The following is a 19,284-nucleotide window of genomic DNA, read 5'->3' as shown; positions in this document are numbered from 1 at the left end:
AAAATGATATAATATTTGACATTGCACTTAATTGAAAGGAAAACATGCATTTCAATGACAGCACCACTCGTTTTGAGGCCAAACTGAAATAAGTGTTAGAACCATTTCATTACATTATGATTTGAATATTTTTTCAGCGAAGTACATCCACATATCATTGGAAGACAACTTTTTTCTCCGTCCGTTTCAGTGGATCCTTCTCCAAATCATTGTCTTCAGAATCTTTTGATTCGTCAAATATCATAGTGTCACTTCTCCTTAGCCCATTGGATTCCACCTTGCACATTTCCGAGACCAGCCGAGTGAAATGCCGATGCTCAATGTTTTTATAGACTTGATGTAACACGAGCCAATCGCCGAAATTCTGATTGAATGGCTTGAGTTCATTGCCTTTGGTTTTGCCCTTCAAATGTCTTTGGATATGGGACTGACGACATTGTTTGAAAAAGTAATGGATCAACCAATAGATGAGATTGCACAGAGTTATCAAAACTAGTACCCCATACCAGTACCACAAAACCAGGTACACTTTGTCATGTAGAATATTCAGAGGGAGCACACACAACGCATCGATGATTTGTTTCGTTCCCGATGGTCCAAATACGTGAAGGACGCACCTGAAAATATTGTTACAAGTTACAGTCGTCAATACATTCCATTTGCAACGAAAGTGCATTATCCTGAATCTTGGTTAAAATTTGGATTCCTTGAAAGTATCAGTCCGTCACCAACTCATTCTGTAAATATTGTCTTTTATTCTCCAATTAAAGTACTTACTTTCCAAAATGAGAGCACAATTTTAATCCAAATTGTAAGCAAAAAAATTACACTGACAACCTTTTTTTTAAGATACGAAAACCCTTTCTTGGTTGACAATATTTTGTTATTGAAAGCAAGATATATACATTAAAACGTGGTAATACATCCGTGGGCAATTGATGAGTTGGAAAAACACTGGATATCGGTTCAAAGGCCATTTTTTTCTTGGCATTATTTTTTTCAAAAATAAGACTCGTTGATCCGACCCGAAATTATTTTGAGAACAAAATCAACCTCAGCACCAAAACAGTAGGCTCAGGAAGAGAGTCAATTGTTTACTATGACGTCTATATCAATTGAAAACGTATCCTAATGTCGAACATTGCCAAAACAAATGTTAATTTCTTGTCGACTCTATGGATAGCCTAGTAAAAACAGTTGGGTGCCTACATTGTGTAACAGATGTGAATTCAACAAACATTATAAAAAACGATAGATATTATCTCCATTGCAGCAATTCTTTTTTGCATTTTTACAACGTGGTTTTGCATATTTACACCTTTTTCAAGTTTTGGTTACTTTATTTCGTGTTTTTTCAACTTTTTCGCACTTTTGTCAACTTCGACTGCAGAGGCAACTTTTTCTATCGAGGTCTGATGATTAGGGTTTATTGATTAAATCTGACGCCTGTCCCCATTGATTATGGAATTATTTATGGCGCAGTGTCTTGTATGAAACAGATTTTGACTGGTTTTGTTAACACTTTTTGGATTTTCTACATCCAATTGTCAAGTTTTTCTTTCTTGTAAATCGACTCTATTCATACTGTACCTGGACATCTTCGGGAACGCGATGTCCTCAAATGACGATGCTTCATTGACGCCTGAATGGCCGTAGGAAAAATTGGTTCCATACATGAAAAAGATACCACCGAGGAATAGGTTGGTGAAGTAGATCTGCGCCATTACGTTCAAGAAGTTGAAGAAGATGCAGTAAATAAAATGTTTTCCATAGAGCATGTTACGGCCAGTGTGAGTTTGGAAGTAAAGGACCAGCCTTGAGATCTGCTCGTCTCGAGTTTGCACGGGCAAAGAGGGATCGTTGAGATCCAAACGCAGTCGCTTGACCAAACCATTTTCAAATTGCTTCCACATGAAAAAAGGGAGCAAAAAAGTCGATCCCTGTAAGAATTAAACACGTGTTCAGTCAAATTGTTCACGACGAATTTTAAGCACTAACTTCTTGAACAAATTTTAATGTTATACATGTTTTATGGCATGAACTACTGGAATATGCAACTCAAACCATGTCACGAAAACATATTTAGAGGACTTCCAAGAATAATAGCAAAAAGGTAGTCTTAAGCTTCATTAAAAACATATTTATTCGAACATTGTCACTTTTTCGTTCACTAAAGAATTTTTTCCCTATATTAGCCCAACATTTTTTGCTTAAAATTTGACCAATCATTCAAAGTAGAGTTTGATTTACGAAAAAGGTCCTGCCCATTTCGGATTAATCGTCTTTGTTTCCATCAATTGTTTGGGGAGGGCCCTTTCAGATAATCATTTCTGTGAATTTCAAATCGTCAGAAATATTCGTTCGTTCGATCGTTCAGCGTCAAAGGGCAGCTCTCTCGCTCGAATTGCCATCCGATGATGGGTGTCCCAATTTAGGGTTATTCCCGCTCAGTCGTCACAACCAAAGTGCGACATTAATTATTACCCCATTGTCGAGAATGATCGCAGGTTCGCCCATTTAAACTGTTAAGGCAGCCACTTATGCTGTAATTCAAATACTGCAGAGAAGTTTGGACTTGGCTACCCTGGGATCGAACCAAATCGTCAGAAATATGTTCTGAACATCCGTTTGTTGGCAATAATTCTTCAATTTTCTACCTTCTATTCGAATCAACTTGAGTAGTAAAAGGCCGAAAGTGCGCCACAATAAATCGTAAATTAGTAATGGTAATTGAACCAACCTGAAGAAAAAGCAAAAGTGGGACCCATTGGTAATACGACTGTTGGATTGCCTGAGTTTGGTGCTTAGACTGATATGGGGCTAATCCTGGGTAGGTTTCTCCACTTAACCCGGGGATAATGAACGTGGAGTGAATGTAACAATAGGAATTGAGCATCTCTGTTTGGATCACTTTTGCGCTATCAAATGCCCACGTGGAGCAATGAATGGGATCACCTAAGTAAGCCTTTCCCGACACAAGAATTACGCAAAAATATAACAGCGTTGACGAAACCACATAATGAAGCTTGAAGATAGCGTCGTCAATGATGGCGTCCGAACTGTTGTAAAATAATCCTTTGAAATGACCCAAAGCTTGGAAAAACATGTCGTACTAGGGAGACTTTATTTACACTTGAAAGACCTTGGAACGAAAACTGTTCGACATTTTTTTCAAGTTCCCTGAATCGCAGCATTATCCATCTTTTATCATCGATGTAAGTCTGACACTGATTTATCTTTGTTCACCGCGATCGAAGCAGATTTGTCAACCGACATAAGGATAGCATTGAGTTTCATATCATAATTGATGACGAGGTCTCCAATCAAATTACTGTTTCGTGGTCAACACTTACCACTATCAAATCAATGTAGACTAAAATTGCATGAAGGAAGTATTACCAGGGTTAGAAGTATTCAGTGATTTTTCTTCAGTATGTATTTAGAGACTCTTTTCTGCTAGGCGTGATGTCTTTCAAAATTTTGTTGTTCCAGTAGCATGTCTTGTCACTTTTAGAGACTCCTGTATCCTTCACCCATTATACCCGGTGCGTCATAAAGAACGACAGTGGTAACTCTTTTTGTTCTACATCCGGATATAAATGAGTTAGCGAGGCAAAACGAAACATAAATGGACAGATGTGTGTAAGACGGAAAGTAAATGATGAAAAATAAAACTTCAAAAACCTGATTTTAACCACGGCAAATGCCAAATGAGGAGACCTTTGCTGCCCTCCTTCGTGCGGACCTACGTGCAACTGATGCATACAATGTGAAACAATCATATTGTCTGCTCTAAGGTCATCTTATTAAGGGTCATCTGCATTCCCTGCAGTGGTTAGAAAAGCCCGTGAAAAACCCACGTCTGAGGTTCTTAAGGTCATTGGGGTAAGCTGGAGTTCATTTTTCGACGAAGATCATCTTTGGTATGAAAGATGATTGTTGATGAAGAAAAATGGGCTGTTAGAGACTTATTGATTCCCAATAGGAATGTTTCCCGTATACAAATCATCAAATCCGTCAGCTTGTGAAGGTTTAGGAAGAGGGAAAGCATGCAACTGATGAATACAATGTGAAACACTCATATTGTCTGCTCTGAGGTCATCTTATTCCCTATTAAAGGCTTGGATGCTGGCACAATCATTTTTCATTCAGACCAAAAAAATGCCTTTAATCGAGCTTACAACCAGTTTACAACGCTCAAAGTTTCAAGAAAATCCATTTTTAGTCCCCAGAAAAGAACAGGAATAACGCTGGGTCAATATGCCTTTGTGATTGTCTCCAAATATCCAACCTCAACGACTTTATTTGGGATCCTAGAACCAGCAAAGGGGTCGTCCAACCCTGTCTCGTATGAGAAAGAATTCCGTCTCTCTGCGGTCAATTACATGGATATGATGACAAGTAGAATTGTTACTTGTATACAAAAAGTGACGGGGGGCCAAGGCAGAGTGTTTCTATTCACACAAGACGGGGCCCTGGTCCACACAACAAACAAGACGAAGGCCTATTCTAAGGGCGCACATAACCCATTTTTCATCAAGGATCAAAAGTCAAACATTGCTCTTTATCTGGCAGGTTTATGTTACTCAATTGGACCGCGAATTACAGCCAAAGTCTGCAAAACAAAATTCTGCGTCGAAAAAGCCTTGATGGCCACACTCACCCACAGCTATAGGGGCTTCATCTCCCTATTCAGCCTCAATAATTGCTCCGCACTCCGTCATCATCTGAAGGCATGTATGAAAGCCAAAAGCAAGGCTGATTCATAACTTAAATTACTTAAAGTCACAAGAGCTCGCAAATGAAATATCGACTAAATCAGTTCATTTTTGGCTGAGATATGATCATTTCAAACTTTTTGGTCCCAAAGTCTTGTTTTTAATGACGCACCCAAAACCGATTTCATTGATTTCACCTCAATTCCATGTATATGCTATTACAACACACGGCACATCAAATAAATATATTACAATTTCGAGAAATCCAGGCTAGTTCGAACAATGAAGTCCACTTCTTTTCTTTCTTGGGCTCCTTCATTGTTTAATTTGCTTCCCTCTAATATTCGTAGGGAATAGGTAGGCCTTGCTGATCCGGTGGCATCTTTCAAGTCAGACTTGGACAATTTTTTAGATAGCATTCCAGATCAACCCTACATTCAGAGACTAGCTCAGTCTGGCAACTCAAATTCGTTGGTAGACCAAATATTATATAAAGATTGAAAGGTAATTAATAGACAAATTATAACCTTTCATTTCAATAGTACTGGGAATTTCATTCCCTGCAATGGTTAGAAAAGCCCGTGACAAACCAAACCAGCAAAACATTGTGTGAAAAAAACTCGGATCAAGAGGCAGGTAGTTGCAAAATTTACAATTAGTATACTTCGCAAACGTCTTTTTGATCTTAATAAAAAGCCGATCATTGGTCAATAACGTTACAGACTATCTCAGCCAACCTATGTTAGGAGTGAGCCATTAATTTTTTAAGACATTTCAATTCAAATTACAAATTTTCGGTCAAAATCAACCTCATTGTCTTTGGCTCAAAATCCTTTCAAAGTATTGGCGTCACGCACGTTTGTCCGTGTCCCAGCAAAATTCCATCAATGACGGAAGCTGATACGGGATGTGCTCGATCTGGCCCACCAACTTCACTGGATAAACCAAGACTTCTATCTTCACCTTCGCCCACCTGTTTTTGCAATGCCTGTGACTTCACTCTTCACTTTTCCCATGTGCAGTGAACCAATTCAAATCAATTGTGCTATGAAATCACGTCCTACTCAACTATTTTACCCCATGCCCACTTTAAACACTCATTTTTTGACCAATTTCTTTATGATTATACATACACTCTTATTGATACATTTTACGCATTGGCATGACCAAGAGTAGCAACAAATGATGATGACACATCTAAATTTAATTACGCCAAAAACCCAATATATGCATAAAAACATGTATGAAAACATGAAAAATGCAATAGATACGAATAAACGTGTTTTATCACATGAAATGGATGATGCATATTTTGGCTGTCTCTACTGATAACCATCGCCATTTTGTTCAAAACAGCCAAGCCAGAAATAAAAGCGATCGTTGTCAACTGGATGAGTCAAATTTTTACCTTTGACATGAGTCACATTCAAAAAGGATCTTTGTAGGAACCACAGAGAATCACTTTCAGCTAATACTTTTTTTTGATAGGCCCACTGAGCAAATGTTATGCAGTAAGGGCTGAAAGTGGGATCAGCTTAGATTGACAATTTGTGCGACTTGAAAGTTTAGCAATTCCCCTCAGTAATTCTGTCTACATTTGATCCAGGACAAGATCGACTCAAGCTTCTACCTCAACAACAAGAAGATAAGATACCAGCATCAAGTCCCTTTGCTATAGCCAACTCGCACTGTGATCCCATTGAATTTTCAACTATTGAGTGAAATTGGGTTACAAAAATGTCTGTTTTGGTACTTCTCTGTCACTGTGCACGCATTGTACTTAAATCCCTACTTAGCAGGGTTTGAATCGGTTGTCCCAACCATTATCCCGGCACATGGTTTTCTGCCAACTGATTTTCGTCTTAGTTCAGTAGTTCAAAGTTGAATGCCGCCAACGGATTTCAATGCTAGGAAAATCGCTGTTGGCGGACTTCTGCGGGGGAGTTTACAATGGTTCTCTCTGGCAAAGTTTATGGTAGGGGGAGATCGCTGTTGGAGGACTTGAGTTTGGGAGAGGTCATCGGAGGAGTTCATTCTAGGCTGAATACACCGTTGGTGGAGTTTCATACTGGCGGAATTCAACGTTGGGGGAGTTCACAATGGTGGAAATCTCCTAGCCGAAAACCGCTGACGGAGATTATTGTTGCGGAAAACTGATGGCCACCCGTTAGCACATCTCAAGCTCCATTTTTGAAGCATGAAGCATTATTATCTCACATATCATTTTAGAGGCACTGGAATCTTTTTTGAGGCATTCAGAGGCTCTTCAATAACGTCATATCCATTACAATAAGAAATAATAAGGAAAGATCCTTTCGAACTTATTGTTCGTGTATTTGATTGGTCTAATTTTGTAGCTAAGAAAAGTAATATGTTTGTCCAAATTTAGGAAATCATCGACTTTGAGCTAATTCCTTACCTACATTTGATAAGGATGATGCATTTTGCGTTTCGGAAATTGTAAATTGTGAATATTAGAGCCCGGGCGATACTCAGACCCTAGGATAGGACTTCATTTAGGAAAAACAAGAAATCACGTAGCTTCGCAAAATTATGCGAAGCAAATTATGGAATTTTTACAAAATTATTACAAAACAAATTATTTCCAAATTATGGAAAGCAAAACTCAAAACTACTTAAGATATGATAGAGCAAACTTTCCTTCTTATTCAAAAAATCAATTGTAACTGCAAATCACTATACTTCTCTTAAAACATCAACCAAACTCTCATTATAGCTGACATCGTCTAACTTGTATCTTCTTTTGAATTTAGATATTTAGATGCATTTTAAGAACTTCCATGGTGGTGCTCATTTATATTAGACTCTCGGCCATGATGAGAGATATGTAGAGTGAGGGTTCAGATTTTCAACTGCATGGGCTAGCCAAGAAGCACCAAAATCACTAAATGAACTACTATGATTGAATCCCATCTAGTCTCACCAAATCTTCATTTACAAAATTATTCCCCCTTTAAGCCACCATTAAGAAATAATTCCAAAGCGTTCTAATCCGACATTATTTTGCTTAAGCTGCGCATGACAAAAGAAAAAAGATCATAGTTAGCATTGGACTTTTAGCACAATTGTCAAATAAAGAGTTTCATAATCGCTCAAAACGGTCTACTGACCCAAACTTGCTTCTAAAGTGAAAAAGATATATCATTTCTTAGTTGAAAGTGACTCTAGGCCAATTTGGCACTATCTTTTTCATTCACCTCTGCTTCATGTATATGCTGACAAGCAAACGTAGAAACACGAGAATATACTCTAAGATGCCTGACTTTAAGAGACTGAATCACTTATTGCTGCCGTACTCTAACAACATAAATAAGACGCCAACTTTTCTGAGATACCTGGTAAAATTTAGTTGATAATGTTCATTTAAAAAATATTTTATCAATCATACAGTGTAGCAACTTCCGCTTTGGTTTTTATTTACATGTCATGATTGTTCAGAAATTTACCCATAGAGGATCTATAAGGCCTCCCAGAAGAGTTGGTGGCTTGTTCTTTGTGTCACAATCCTTGAGTAGTAAATTGTTTGTTTAATATTCTCTTGATAAGACTTGACATGCTAGAGCATGTTCTCCTAACCTGCTTCTATGTTTGATCTCACCTAGATATAGACGAAGCCATGAGGTGGATTCTTGGACACGGTCGTCTCCTCTCGTCTCGTCTCACCCGTCTTACCACGGTGGTCAAAAAAGCTTATCGGGTATAAAGAGAAATGCGCATATCCATCTCAACAGTCTTCTTCCTTACAAAAACCATAAGAAGTTATTTTGACGTGATTGATTTATTGAAGCCTTGCTCAAATTTGTCGCGCATATGGCTATTAGTTAACAAGATTTGCTTAGATATTTCTGTTGGAATTCAAAAAGGCTTTTGAACCACTGTGGCAGTCTAAAGTTTTTTTCGACACAAATCGATGTCCCTCTAGCGGTGGTGTCCGACAACAAGACTCGGCGATGAGATGCTTCGGTAGTGGCGCCATCTATCAGTACCTTAAGTAAGCATAACAAGGAGCTCAGAAAACAGTTTGGATACCAGAGCCGAATGTGAAGCTCTCAACCGTGGGTGTTGCTTCCGCACAATGTCTTTTCAAGGCCAGTTTCATTCTTCTGTTGTCGTGTACCCTTTACTGTAAATACATGTTCTTTGCTTGGCTTTAAAGGAAAAACTGCCAAATAAAATGTCATCTCTAACAAGTAGCAATTTCATTTCTATATCACAGTTCGATTACCGAAATTGGGGAAGTTTCATGGATAGTACCAAAAGCTAGGTTTCTCCTTCAGGCTTCGTTTTTTTGGTGAAAGGGAAAAAACTGCGGCTCTGAGGATCATGATTTCGTTTCCGAACGATTTTGGGAAACATATCGGGATTGTTCTTGACCTCAATCATATCCAGTGGAAGGGCTCTAAGCTGTTGGATCAAAGTTATCTTAGCCTCATTACTAATTTGCGTGGAGCTCATAAATTTGGCGATCATTTCAAATTTCTTCACATAAGGTTCAAATTCTGGTGGAGGATTGGGCGGAGGATTGGACGGAGGGTTGGGCACTGGGTTGGGCATGAGTTTTGGCACATGGCATGGCTGAAATAGGAAATTTGCATGAAAATTACAAATTTGGCGTTAACAAAGGATAGGTAATCTGTTAAACAAACAAAGGTCTTAAGAGTGGGAATACTTCGAGACCTCTGAGCCCATATTTTTTAAACAAAGGAGTAAATCCTAGATCGAAGAAAGTTTGAACTTTTGTAAAAAGGCACAATCTTTTCTCGGTGTAAGACTCACTCCTGTTTTTAGAAGAAGCAGACAAAGTATGCGGCTTTGTACAACTCCCTCTGATGGGAAACGTCCTCATTTGGTTTGTCCTCTCCGACCTTGCTCCTCATAACATTTATAAACGAAATCCGTTTGTTGGTTATTAGATTGATTTCGTGACTATGAAAAAGGCCGACTTTTTACGGATTATATGATTCTGGATTTGTTGGCTTTTTGAATTTGTTGAAACCAAGCCTTTCGTCTTTAAACACCCTAAATAAACAGATTACAAATTTAAAAAAGTCCTCTCGCCCTAGTATCGGTGCAAATATCTTAGCTGGATATGAGGACTCGCACTACCTTAGCATCATCTTCAGAGAGGGCATCAAGAGCCCCATGAGCATCCGCTGTTGTGGGCTGGCAAACATACGAGTAGGTGTTATCGACTAAATTGTCGTGTTGACCAGTAGATGAAATCCATGTGTTTTCGGACATGGCCAAGATATGCGAATGTTTGCACATATTGCTGCAAGGGAAATCAAACTTATTTCAGCGCCAGATTGGTAACACAATAAATGTTTCTTTGAGTTTAAGAATTTCTAAGGGGAGATGGCTGTAGCGCAATTGGTCAACGCGCAACCGAGCTAAATTCGGGTTCATGGGTTCGATCCCAGGTCAACCCTCCCTCCCTTTATAATAGATTATCGCCAAGAACGGCGCTCCTTGAACCAGAGTGGGTACAAGATTTTTTTAAATTGGTTAATCAGCAAATTTAAACATAAACCTGACTTTTGATACTTCAAAAGTTTTTTATTAAAAAAGCACGATAGATTTATATTTTCATTTCTGATTGAAAAAAGGAGTCGCAATTAAGACTGGACTTACGAGTAAGCATACTTTTTGCATTGGCAAGTGAATATGTGAGCACATAATGCCTTCCCTGGGCATTTATCACATCGCACCTGACACCGGGCAGAGTTGCAAGGGAATCGATTTTTCTCCAAGACGTATGTCTTTGTTTCCCCTCCATCTAGTCTCTTAGTCACCTTGAACGATTGCTCGAACTTCACCACCACATAATCATTCAATGACTCTGGATGACAGCTATTGTAATCTGTTTGACTCTTCGAGTTTCCAATGCTTCGAATATTGTCCTTCACCAACAAGTGCTTGCGTTCAAAAAACCTTGCAATTTCTTGGAGCCCGAAACAAAATCTGATAATGGAAAAGTTTGGCTTCAGGATGGTCTTAATGGTGCGATGGTAACGTTCAATGTGAAGATTATGGGGAGGAGCCCCTAATGTTGCAAAACGAGCCCATGCTCGAATTGGAGCTTGCCGTCCGTCGATCCCGTAATTCGTTTCGAAATACGTCCAAGCTTTTTTGGTACTTTCATTGAAATTTCCCTAAAACAAAGAGAATCAATGTTTAAACGCAATGTACTTCAAGAGGTGAGATGTAGGTAGTGCTTTCTGGGTCGGATTGTCATGTGGAAACGTCTGAAAAAATAAAAAATGAGCAAAGGCCAACCAAACTGGTTTAAATGTAGGTAAGATGAGCAAAGGCCAACCAAACTGGTTTAAATGTAGGTAAGTAAATGAATTAATCAGGAGGCAAATATTTTGCCTATTCCGATTTACAACAACCTTACTTTAGAGGGTCCTGTTCCCTGACATTTCTTTTCACTTTCAAATTAAATTTCAACTTGATCATACCTATTTTTCATGAATGCTTGTCAACTCCAAAAAGAAATCTTGCTCCTTTGTAAGGAGTCTCAACCTTTTGATATCTTGTAACATCTCAGGTGTCTTGATGTTCTTCGTCCAGCTTTTTTCGAGATGCCAGTGGCACACGTTCCAAACGATGTGCGGATTGACTACTTCCCTCCACGAATTGACAAATACATGGCTAGTATCGCTCAGCAAGGTTTTAACTGATGCACAGGCTTCAGGGGCAATATCATTTAAGATGCGCAAAGCCGACGAAAACACTGCCTGATTTTCAGTCTCGACGAGGCACTGGTATACTGGAGTTCCTTCTCCGCGGTCATCTGAGAAATGGAACATATACCAAAATTAAGCCGTTGAAAATAACACGCCGCTATTCAGATTGAAGTTAGAGCGACCAACTGAACCAACGCCTTTCATTGGAACGATATCTTAACACAGTTTGCGTTCATTATAACTTTGTTCATTAAACCAATCAGTCGGCCATCCAACAACCAATGAGCCTCAGCACGGACTTCTAGAGATGTGGACTGCGAATAGGACATTGAAGGAACCCGTAAGAGAAGCAAATACTTCATTGTTTTGACATTTAGCATGGGTATTTTGGATTTTGGAGGGCTCAAAATTATAAACCTTGCAATTTACTCTAAGACCTGATTGAGGAAAAAGCTCATGGATTCTTTTGAAAATGTATTGTAAAAGATACCTTTTGCACCTCCTTTAAATACTGCATTGTCCCAATCTTCTAGGTTTGTTGCAATAAGGTAGTTGTTCTCTAATTCTCACATTATTTCTGCTTGTCTTTCTGGCAAAAGTTCAAGTTTTTCCTAAAAATGCAACTAGAATCTCAAAACTTTACACACAAAAGAGCAAATAATTTTTTTTTACATTTTAGCCTTCACCCTGAGAGACAGCTGAAATAAAGCAGCCAGAGGAACCAAATTTGATCAAGAAACCTTCATGATTTAGGGTATTAATTTGGGGGTCCAAGTTAGGAGACAGCTTCCAGGGCTTTTAATTTTTAAGATTTTTAAACAATGCTCTACTTATCTCCTTTCTTTTATTCCAAATAAGCTCTTCATGCGGCCACAAGATATTGTTAAATATTTGAATTTGGGCAAATTTGAGCCCAACACGATGGTTAGGGAACTCAAAGACATGTCCAAAGTTCTGTAGTTAATTTAGTCAATACTACATAAGATTCGAATTTTCGACCTCCTCTTGGTCAGCTCCATAAGCTTTTGACAACATAACTTTGAAATGGTTCACTTTGCAAGTAAATGATATAAAGATGATCCACCTTTAATCGAAGAGATATACATTTTTCTTATTACTTAAATTCGAAAAGTGGCTCTGAGTTGCCATTACCAAGAGCAGGGCGATTTGGCGGGAAGCTCGATCACAGTCCATATTTCTAGAAATTCGTGGCTTCAGTTATCCGGATCAAAGAGATTGATACTCACCAAAAACAAGAACTGAAAGAAGTATGTACTTTGCTGAGCAGGTGCCGTGCGTTCCATCAACAGAAATAGTGGTCGAATGGTTTCTAAATGTCTTGAGCATTTGTTCGTTGGCAAAGCAAATTAAAAATGCGCCGTTCGTAGGGATGACCTTCTTTTGGACATTCTCGGGCAACACGTTCATGTGGAAATTCTTTCCATAGTTAAAGCCACGAAAGCATTGGCTTGCCATTATTGTCGTGACATTTGTAACTTCACTCAATTTTGGATCAAAGCCTGCAAAACATAAATACCTCATCATTAGCACAACTTCAGACCTTATAAGCAATATCAAGATTGTTTTTTTGCAGACTTCCTTACCGCTACTGGGATTGGAATCCCAGCAGTTAGGAATGTATACATTTTACTTCATATATTATTTGATCGAGCAGCGAAATGGAGTTGGCGGATCGCTAAGGATTGTTAAGAAAATACTAACCTGCAAGTAGCTGAGCACTGACGAACCAAGATTCTTTTAGAATCATGTACCCTCCATGGATTTATAATTTTTGACAACCTGTAAGTCATTCGTAAAATTTCTTCTTCAAAATTCCAAAAGGCTTTGGCAATGTACATGTTACTTGAAACATATTAAGATGGTAGTCACTATGGAAATAGTTCAACCTAAATTAAGAAATACCGCAACTATAATAGAGCCATAGGACAATGGTTCAGATTGCACTTCGCATTCAGTATCAAGAAGAACGAGATCAAAATATTATGTCCGTCCAAAAATGTCTCGTGCTAGAGACTAATAAGATAACTAAGATAAAGACTTTGATCAGAAATATTTACCATGCAAGTTCAAATTGTTCGCAATTCGATAAAGGTCACTAGAGGTGACTGGCTTGCAATGGGCGGACTCTTGATCGGCTGGAAAGTATTTGTTTAAAACGACTCTTGGATGAATTCCAGCTTGGATCAGGCTTGCAGCATCTTTTTTGACCATTTTAGAAAGTTTGAGATTTCGATTCTCAATTGGATGAGAATGGTGCAAGCACCCGCGTACAGTGATGCGTTTTGCATTAGAGGCACAATCTTCAAGTCTCAATAAATTTGAACACGTGCAAATCTGGGATTCACGGAAGTATAACCTGAAACAAGAAATACTAATCTGATCGATATCAAAGTTTTAGAAAAGTTGTCAAAGCATCTCTCACAATTAATGAAACTTGCTACGGTTTTTTAAAGAGACTCGAAATAACTCGAACGAAATATTGCTCAATTTCCTGCCTTCAAATATTCGTAGGGCGTATGTAGGTGTTGATCCAGTAGCAGGATTTAAGTCAGACTTGGACAAGGTTTTGACCAAAATTCCGGATCAACTTTACATTCAAGGGTTAGCCAGATCAGCCAACTCTAATTCGTTGGTCGATCAAATAATATATATGAGTCAAAGTTAAGTAAAATGAACAAATTTCTCGTCTTGAACTGCTGGGATTCCAATTCCAGCAACGGTAAGGAAATATCCCCCCTTCCTCCACAAAAAAATCTTACTTCGCAGGACACTCATTTGTTGCATTCGACGTGTCACCTTTCACGTGTTTTTGGAAATTTTGGCGGCAGCACAAAACTTTCCGCTCCTTCGAAGAAGTCCGGATTCGCAATCCTTTATCCAACTCGTGTCCCTCAATCCACAAGTTGGCCTCTTCCATTGAAGCCAAATCGAACGAAATTATTTCATGCACATGATCCAATTGACACAATATCTGGAAGGTATTGTGAATATGTATATTAAACTAAATCGCAACCTCAAAAGCAAAAAACCATCTGACATACCGTGCAACCACCTTTTTTCAAGTGCTTACGTAGACCCGCGATAGAGGCAAAAGTTCTTCTACAGTCATGACAATGAAATTTGATGGATTTGATATCTACCAATGTGCTCGAAATATCATCTTGGGGTGGAATACCGACAGATTTGATAAGCCTAATAATGTTGATATGATCTATCTTTACCTTTCATATTTTATCTTCATATATTTCCACATATTGTTGTATCATTCTATATAATAGAACTAAATCGTTAAGCAATCAATCAGCTAACATTCAGTTTCAAACTGTTTAACTTATGCATATGATAAAAAATGTTAGCTAACAAAGACAACTAATTTCAATTGGAGATGTCCCCCTTCCAAATTATTTCCATTTAACTTGTTCCAACGTTAAAATTTGATAGAAAAATTTATGGGGCCGGGGGCAGATATAATTATTTTTTTTCCATTCTCCTCGTCCTCCTTTCATTTTTTTTCTCACTCTTTTCCCCCTTTCCCTATGAATTCTAAGACCAAACTTTGAAGAGAGAAATGAACTAGATTTCAACTGCTTAAGTTTGCGTTTGAGCCAATCAATGATTAAATTGAGTTTAAGTCTTAGCATTGACCTAGCTTATTGTTGGGGCTACTCGTTAGTAAACTCTTTCTTCAAAGAAGTAAGTGAGGCTAGTGGAATCACACTTATACCCAAGTTAGCCAGTATACATTAAGGATTTGACACCTTTTATCATTTAGGATCTGATTTTATCATCGACAGAACCTCATGGTGGACTGAGTGAAATGAGAAACCAAGTCCAACAAAAGCCCAACGAGTACCAGATTTGTGTTTTTTGGAATCCTACTTTATTTTCTCGTCAATTCAGACTGCTAATCTGGCACGCATGTTGTGCTATAGCCAGCAATTGGTGGAAATGACCCTCATCCAACTATTGTTAACCTAATGTTGTTTTACTGGATGATATATTTCAAACCGTTTAAAATACTTGATGAAACCCCATCAACTGACGTGTTCGGCAAGCAATTTAGTCACCTTCAGGCCTCTTTGGGCTTTAACGCACTTCTTCTCAGTCTCTGCCCAACCACGGACCTAACTCACTTGAAACCAGCTGGGCTTTGGGCCGCAGGGCGCGAGTCCGGCGAGTCGATTGAACTCCGAGCCCGCCGGGACCCCCTAGCAAAGCCCTTCGTGCCCTGGGATCAGTCCTTTGCCAGACATGGGCAGACCAGGGAGACAGCGAGCCAGCCCGTCAGTCGGTGTCCGTCGGTGGGTCGAGCGGGTCTGAGCGGTGTTTGGATGGGGTGCCTATCCTGGTGTTGGTGGGCTGACTGCGCCCAGGGTTTCGAGCCGACCCCAGTCAGACCAGTCGCAGGCTCCGGCTCGGCAGACTGCGGCAACTAGGCTGGGACCCCAGAAGACAAGAACGATTATAAGGGGGATCAGGAGGAGAGGACGAGGACCACGATTCCAACCCTATTCATCTCGCTCACGCGACCTGACAACGCGCAGCCGCCGGTCTTCGTAAGCGCCCCGGCGCCGCTCCATCATCTACTCCTTCGGCCGATCCGAGTGTGGCCTCGTCTAGAGCGATGCGGTCAGGCGGGCTCATTACCTTGACGCTCTTTAGCCGCTGAGCCGTCCGCTCGGGCGTGTCTGGCATCCACCCCACCTGGTCCCGCACTGGTTCTTGAACCCCTTCGCCCAAGACAGGCGGCGCTATGAACCGCCAGCTTTGTCGTAGGAGGTTAAGATATATATGGGTCATGATGGCGATGCTTTGGCGTTGGGCGCCGCCCCCACGCCACTTATGTTGCCCACGTTGCCCAGCGGAAGAGTGGCCCGGCCCCTTTTTCGCACATTTAGCCACTCACTCAAAGAAAGAAGTTGGTGTCGCTTTGTTGGAATAGTTAGTCTGTGTCGCACTCAACCCACCGTTCCATTAAGCCCACCCGGCCCACGCCTCCAACTCGGGATTAACCGCCCAGCGTTCTGGCTCCGTCCACGGGTGGCCTCACACACATGTGGTTTACTCGGTCCCCACACCCTGTACCTCTATGTTAGGGGCTGTGTCAGGGCCGGGCCCGCTATTACTCCCCAGCCCAATGGTGGAATGTCCACAGGCTTGCCGGGCGGACAGCCCAATGGCGCCTGCATCCTTGTTCTTAACACCCGATGATGGGCATGATGCAGGTGGTCAAATCCCCGTGCCTGATTCCCCAACCGGCGGCGCCTATTAGTGAATATGCCCAGTTACGTGTACCCCTAATATGAGGAGGCATGTTCAATTCCTTAGGTCAGGGCTTTATGGGGCGGTAACGGGCACCTACCTTACGTCGGCTTCCCGCAGTATGGCGATTCGATTCCGTTTGGCCTTACGCATATTCCTGTGTCGTCCTGGTGGGTCCGCCTCTTCTCCACTGTGCCTCGAGCCGTGTGACTGCATTATTGGCGGCTCCACTCGCCCGCCTTGCGACCTCCGTTCTTCAGTGCCATCGTGTCGGCCGAGTTTCCACCCGGAGAACGCATCACAATCTAAATCCCAGTTCAGCCGGCCAAGTCACCGACCTGTTACAGTTCCGCCGCTCGGTCCCGTCCCATGCTGTCACCTTCTCAGACCTACGGTACGCCCAGGACTCGTTCAAGTCCTACCCATGCGTACCTGCGAGCGGATACTTCTCCTTCCCCGCCCCGACCAGTGTCCGCGGCGATCACCCGAGCTCGCAGTCTTGTCCCCACCATCCTTGGTAGTAGTTCCGTCACATGGAGCCGGCTCCAAGTATTTGTTCCGCTTCCAGTCAACCGAATCGCGTGCCACGGTCCAAGATAAAGCTGATTATCTCTAGATAAGCTTTATGACCACCGTGGTGAGAACGGGTGAGACGACGAACGAGAGGAGACGACCGTGTCCAAGAATCCAGCTGATATTTGTCCTTTTTATTGAACGGAGGTAGCCGCTCGCCGTCTGCTTTGTAATGGAGTCCTCCATAGCTGGATTCTTCGTTGATTCAGCTTACCCCTCTCGTCTCACCATTGAGACGACTGCCTCACAGTGGTTCAAAAGCCTTTTTTATTCCAACAGAAATATCCAAGCAAATCTTGTTAACTAATAGCCATATGCGCGACAAATTTGAACCAGACTTCAATAAATCATCACGTCAAAATAACTTCTTATGGTTTTTGTAAGGAAGAAGACTGTTGAGATGGATATGCGCATTTCTTCAATACCTGATAAGCTTTTTGACCACCGTGGTGAGACGGTGAACGAGACGAGAGGAGACGGACCGTGTCCAAGAATCCAGCTGATATTTGTCCTTTTTATTGAACGGAGGTAGCGCTCGCCGTCTGCTTTGTATGGAGTCCTCCATAGCTGGATTCTTCGTTGATCAGCTTACCCCTTCGGTCTCAACCATTGAGACGACTGCCACAGTGGTTCAAAAGCCTTTTTAAATTCAAACAAGAATAATCCATTCAGCAAATTTTGTTAACTAATAGCCATATGCGCAACAAATTTGACCCAGACTTCAATAAATCAATCACGTCAAAAATAACTTCTTATGGTTTTTGTAAGGAAGAAGACTGTTGAGATGGGATATTCGCATTTCTCTCAATACCTGATAAGCTTTTTTGCCACCGTGGTGAGACGGGTGAGACGAGACGAGAGGAGACGACCGTGTCCAAGAATCCATCTGATATTTGTCCTTTTTATTGAACGGAGGTAGCGCCGCCGTCTGCTTTGTAATGGAGTCCTCCATAGCTGGATTCTTTCGTTGATGCAGCTTACCCTCTCGTCTCACCATTTGAAGACGACTGCCACAGTGGTTCAAAAGCCTTTTTTAATTCCAAACGAAATATCCAAGCAAATCTTGTTAATAAGCCATATGCGCGACAAATTTGAACCAGACTTCAATAAATCAATCACGTCAAAATAATTCTTATGGTTTTTGTTAGGAAGAAGACTGTTTGAGATGGATATGCGCATTTCTCTCATACCTGATCAGCTTTTTTGCCCCGTGTGAGACGGTGAGACGAGACGAGAGGAGACGACCGTGTCCAGAATCCAGCTGATATTTGTCCTTTTATTGAACGGAGGTAGCGCTCGCCGTCTGCTTTGTAATGGAGTCCTCCATAGCTGGATTCTTCGTTGATCAGCTTACCCCTCTCGTCTCACCATTGAGACGACTGCCACAGTCTAAAGTTTTTTTCGACACAAATCGATGTCTCTCTAGCGGTGGTGTCCGACAACAGGATCGGCGATGGGTGCTTCGGTAGTGGCGTCATCTATCAGTACCTTAAGTAAGCTGTAACAAGGAGCGGAAATAATGGTTTGCCTTCTGGAGGAGCCGTACGTGTCACTCTTGTCCTCTGGTGCTGCTTTCGCACGATGTCATTTCCAAAGCTCATCTCCTTCAAAATCCACCACTCTGTCGACCTCCGAGACCACTCCATCGGTCCCTGAGACCACTCTGTCGACCTCCGAGACCACTCCATCGGTCCCTGAGACCACTCTGTCGACCTCCGAGACCACTCCATCGGTCCCTGAGCCAATCTGTCGACTCCAGACCACTCCATCGGTCCCTGAGACCACTCTGTCGACCTCCGAGACACTCCATCGGTCCCTGAGCCACTCTGTCGACCTCCGAGACCACTCCATCGGTCCCTGAGACCACTCTGTCGACCTCCGAGACCACTCCATCGGTCCTGAGACCACTCTGTCGACTCCGAGACCACTACGTTGACCCCCCAGACCCTTCTTCCTGTCGCCAAGGCCACTCCGTCGACCCCGGGATCACTGTATTGCCA

The 19,284-nt window shown here is 41.4% G+C and overlaps 1 protein-coding gene across 3 annotated transcripts; it reads right to left on the bottom strand.

Annotated features, from left to right (window-relative positions):
* Window positions 1–27: 27 nt before the first annotated feature.
* On the bottom strand, window positions 28–14,615 carry LOC131892814 (innexin inx2-like). 3 transcript variants are annotated; one of them, XM_059242669.1, is made up of 8 exons: window positions 14,491–14,615; window positions 14,209–14,420; window positions 12,676–12,948; window positions 11,201–11,535; window positions 10,448–10,891; window positions 9,846–10,011; window positions 1,591–1,940; window positions 28–617 (listed from the first exon to the last, which is right to left on the bottom strand). In XM_059242669.1, exons 5-8 carry the CDS (start codon window positions 10,513–10,515, stop codon window positions 155–157), a joined length of 1,047 nt encoding a protein of 348 aa, XP_059098652.1. In that variant the 5' UTR covers window positions 10,516–10,891; window positions 11,201–11,535; window positions 12,676–12,948; window positions 14,209–14,420; window positions 14,491–14,615; the 3' UTR covers window positions 28–154. The 3 variants fall into 3 exon arrangements, with proteins under 3 accessions (XP_059098652.1, XP_059098650.1, XP_059098651.1); XM_059242668.1 differs by lacking the exons at window positions 28–617; window positions 1,591–1,940; window positions 9,846–10,011 and adding an exon at window positions 13,507–13,805 and having other exon boundaries at window positions 10,524–10,891; window positions 14,209–14,596; XM_059242667.1 differs by lacking the exons at window positions 9,846–10,011; window positions 10,448–10,891; window positions 11,201–11,535; ... (1 more) ...; window positions 14,209–14,420; window positions 14,491–14,615 and adding an exon at window positions 2,741–3,278.
* Window positions 14,616–19,284: the final 4,669 nt, after the last annotated feature.

This window comes from Tigriopus californicus, chromosome 2, assembly GCF_007210705.1.
Source record: "Tigriopus californicus strain San Diego chromosome 2, Tcal_SD_v2.1, whole genome shotgun sequence".
NCBI lineage: Eukaryota > Metazoa > Arthropoda > Copepoda > Harpacticoida > Harpacticidae > Tigriopus > Tigriopus californicus.
This window is presented reverse-complemented; position numbering and strand designations above follow the sequence as displayed.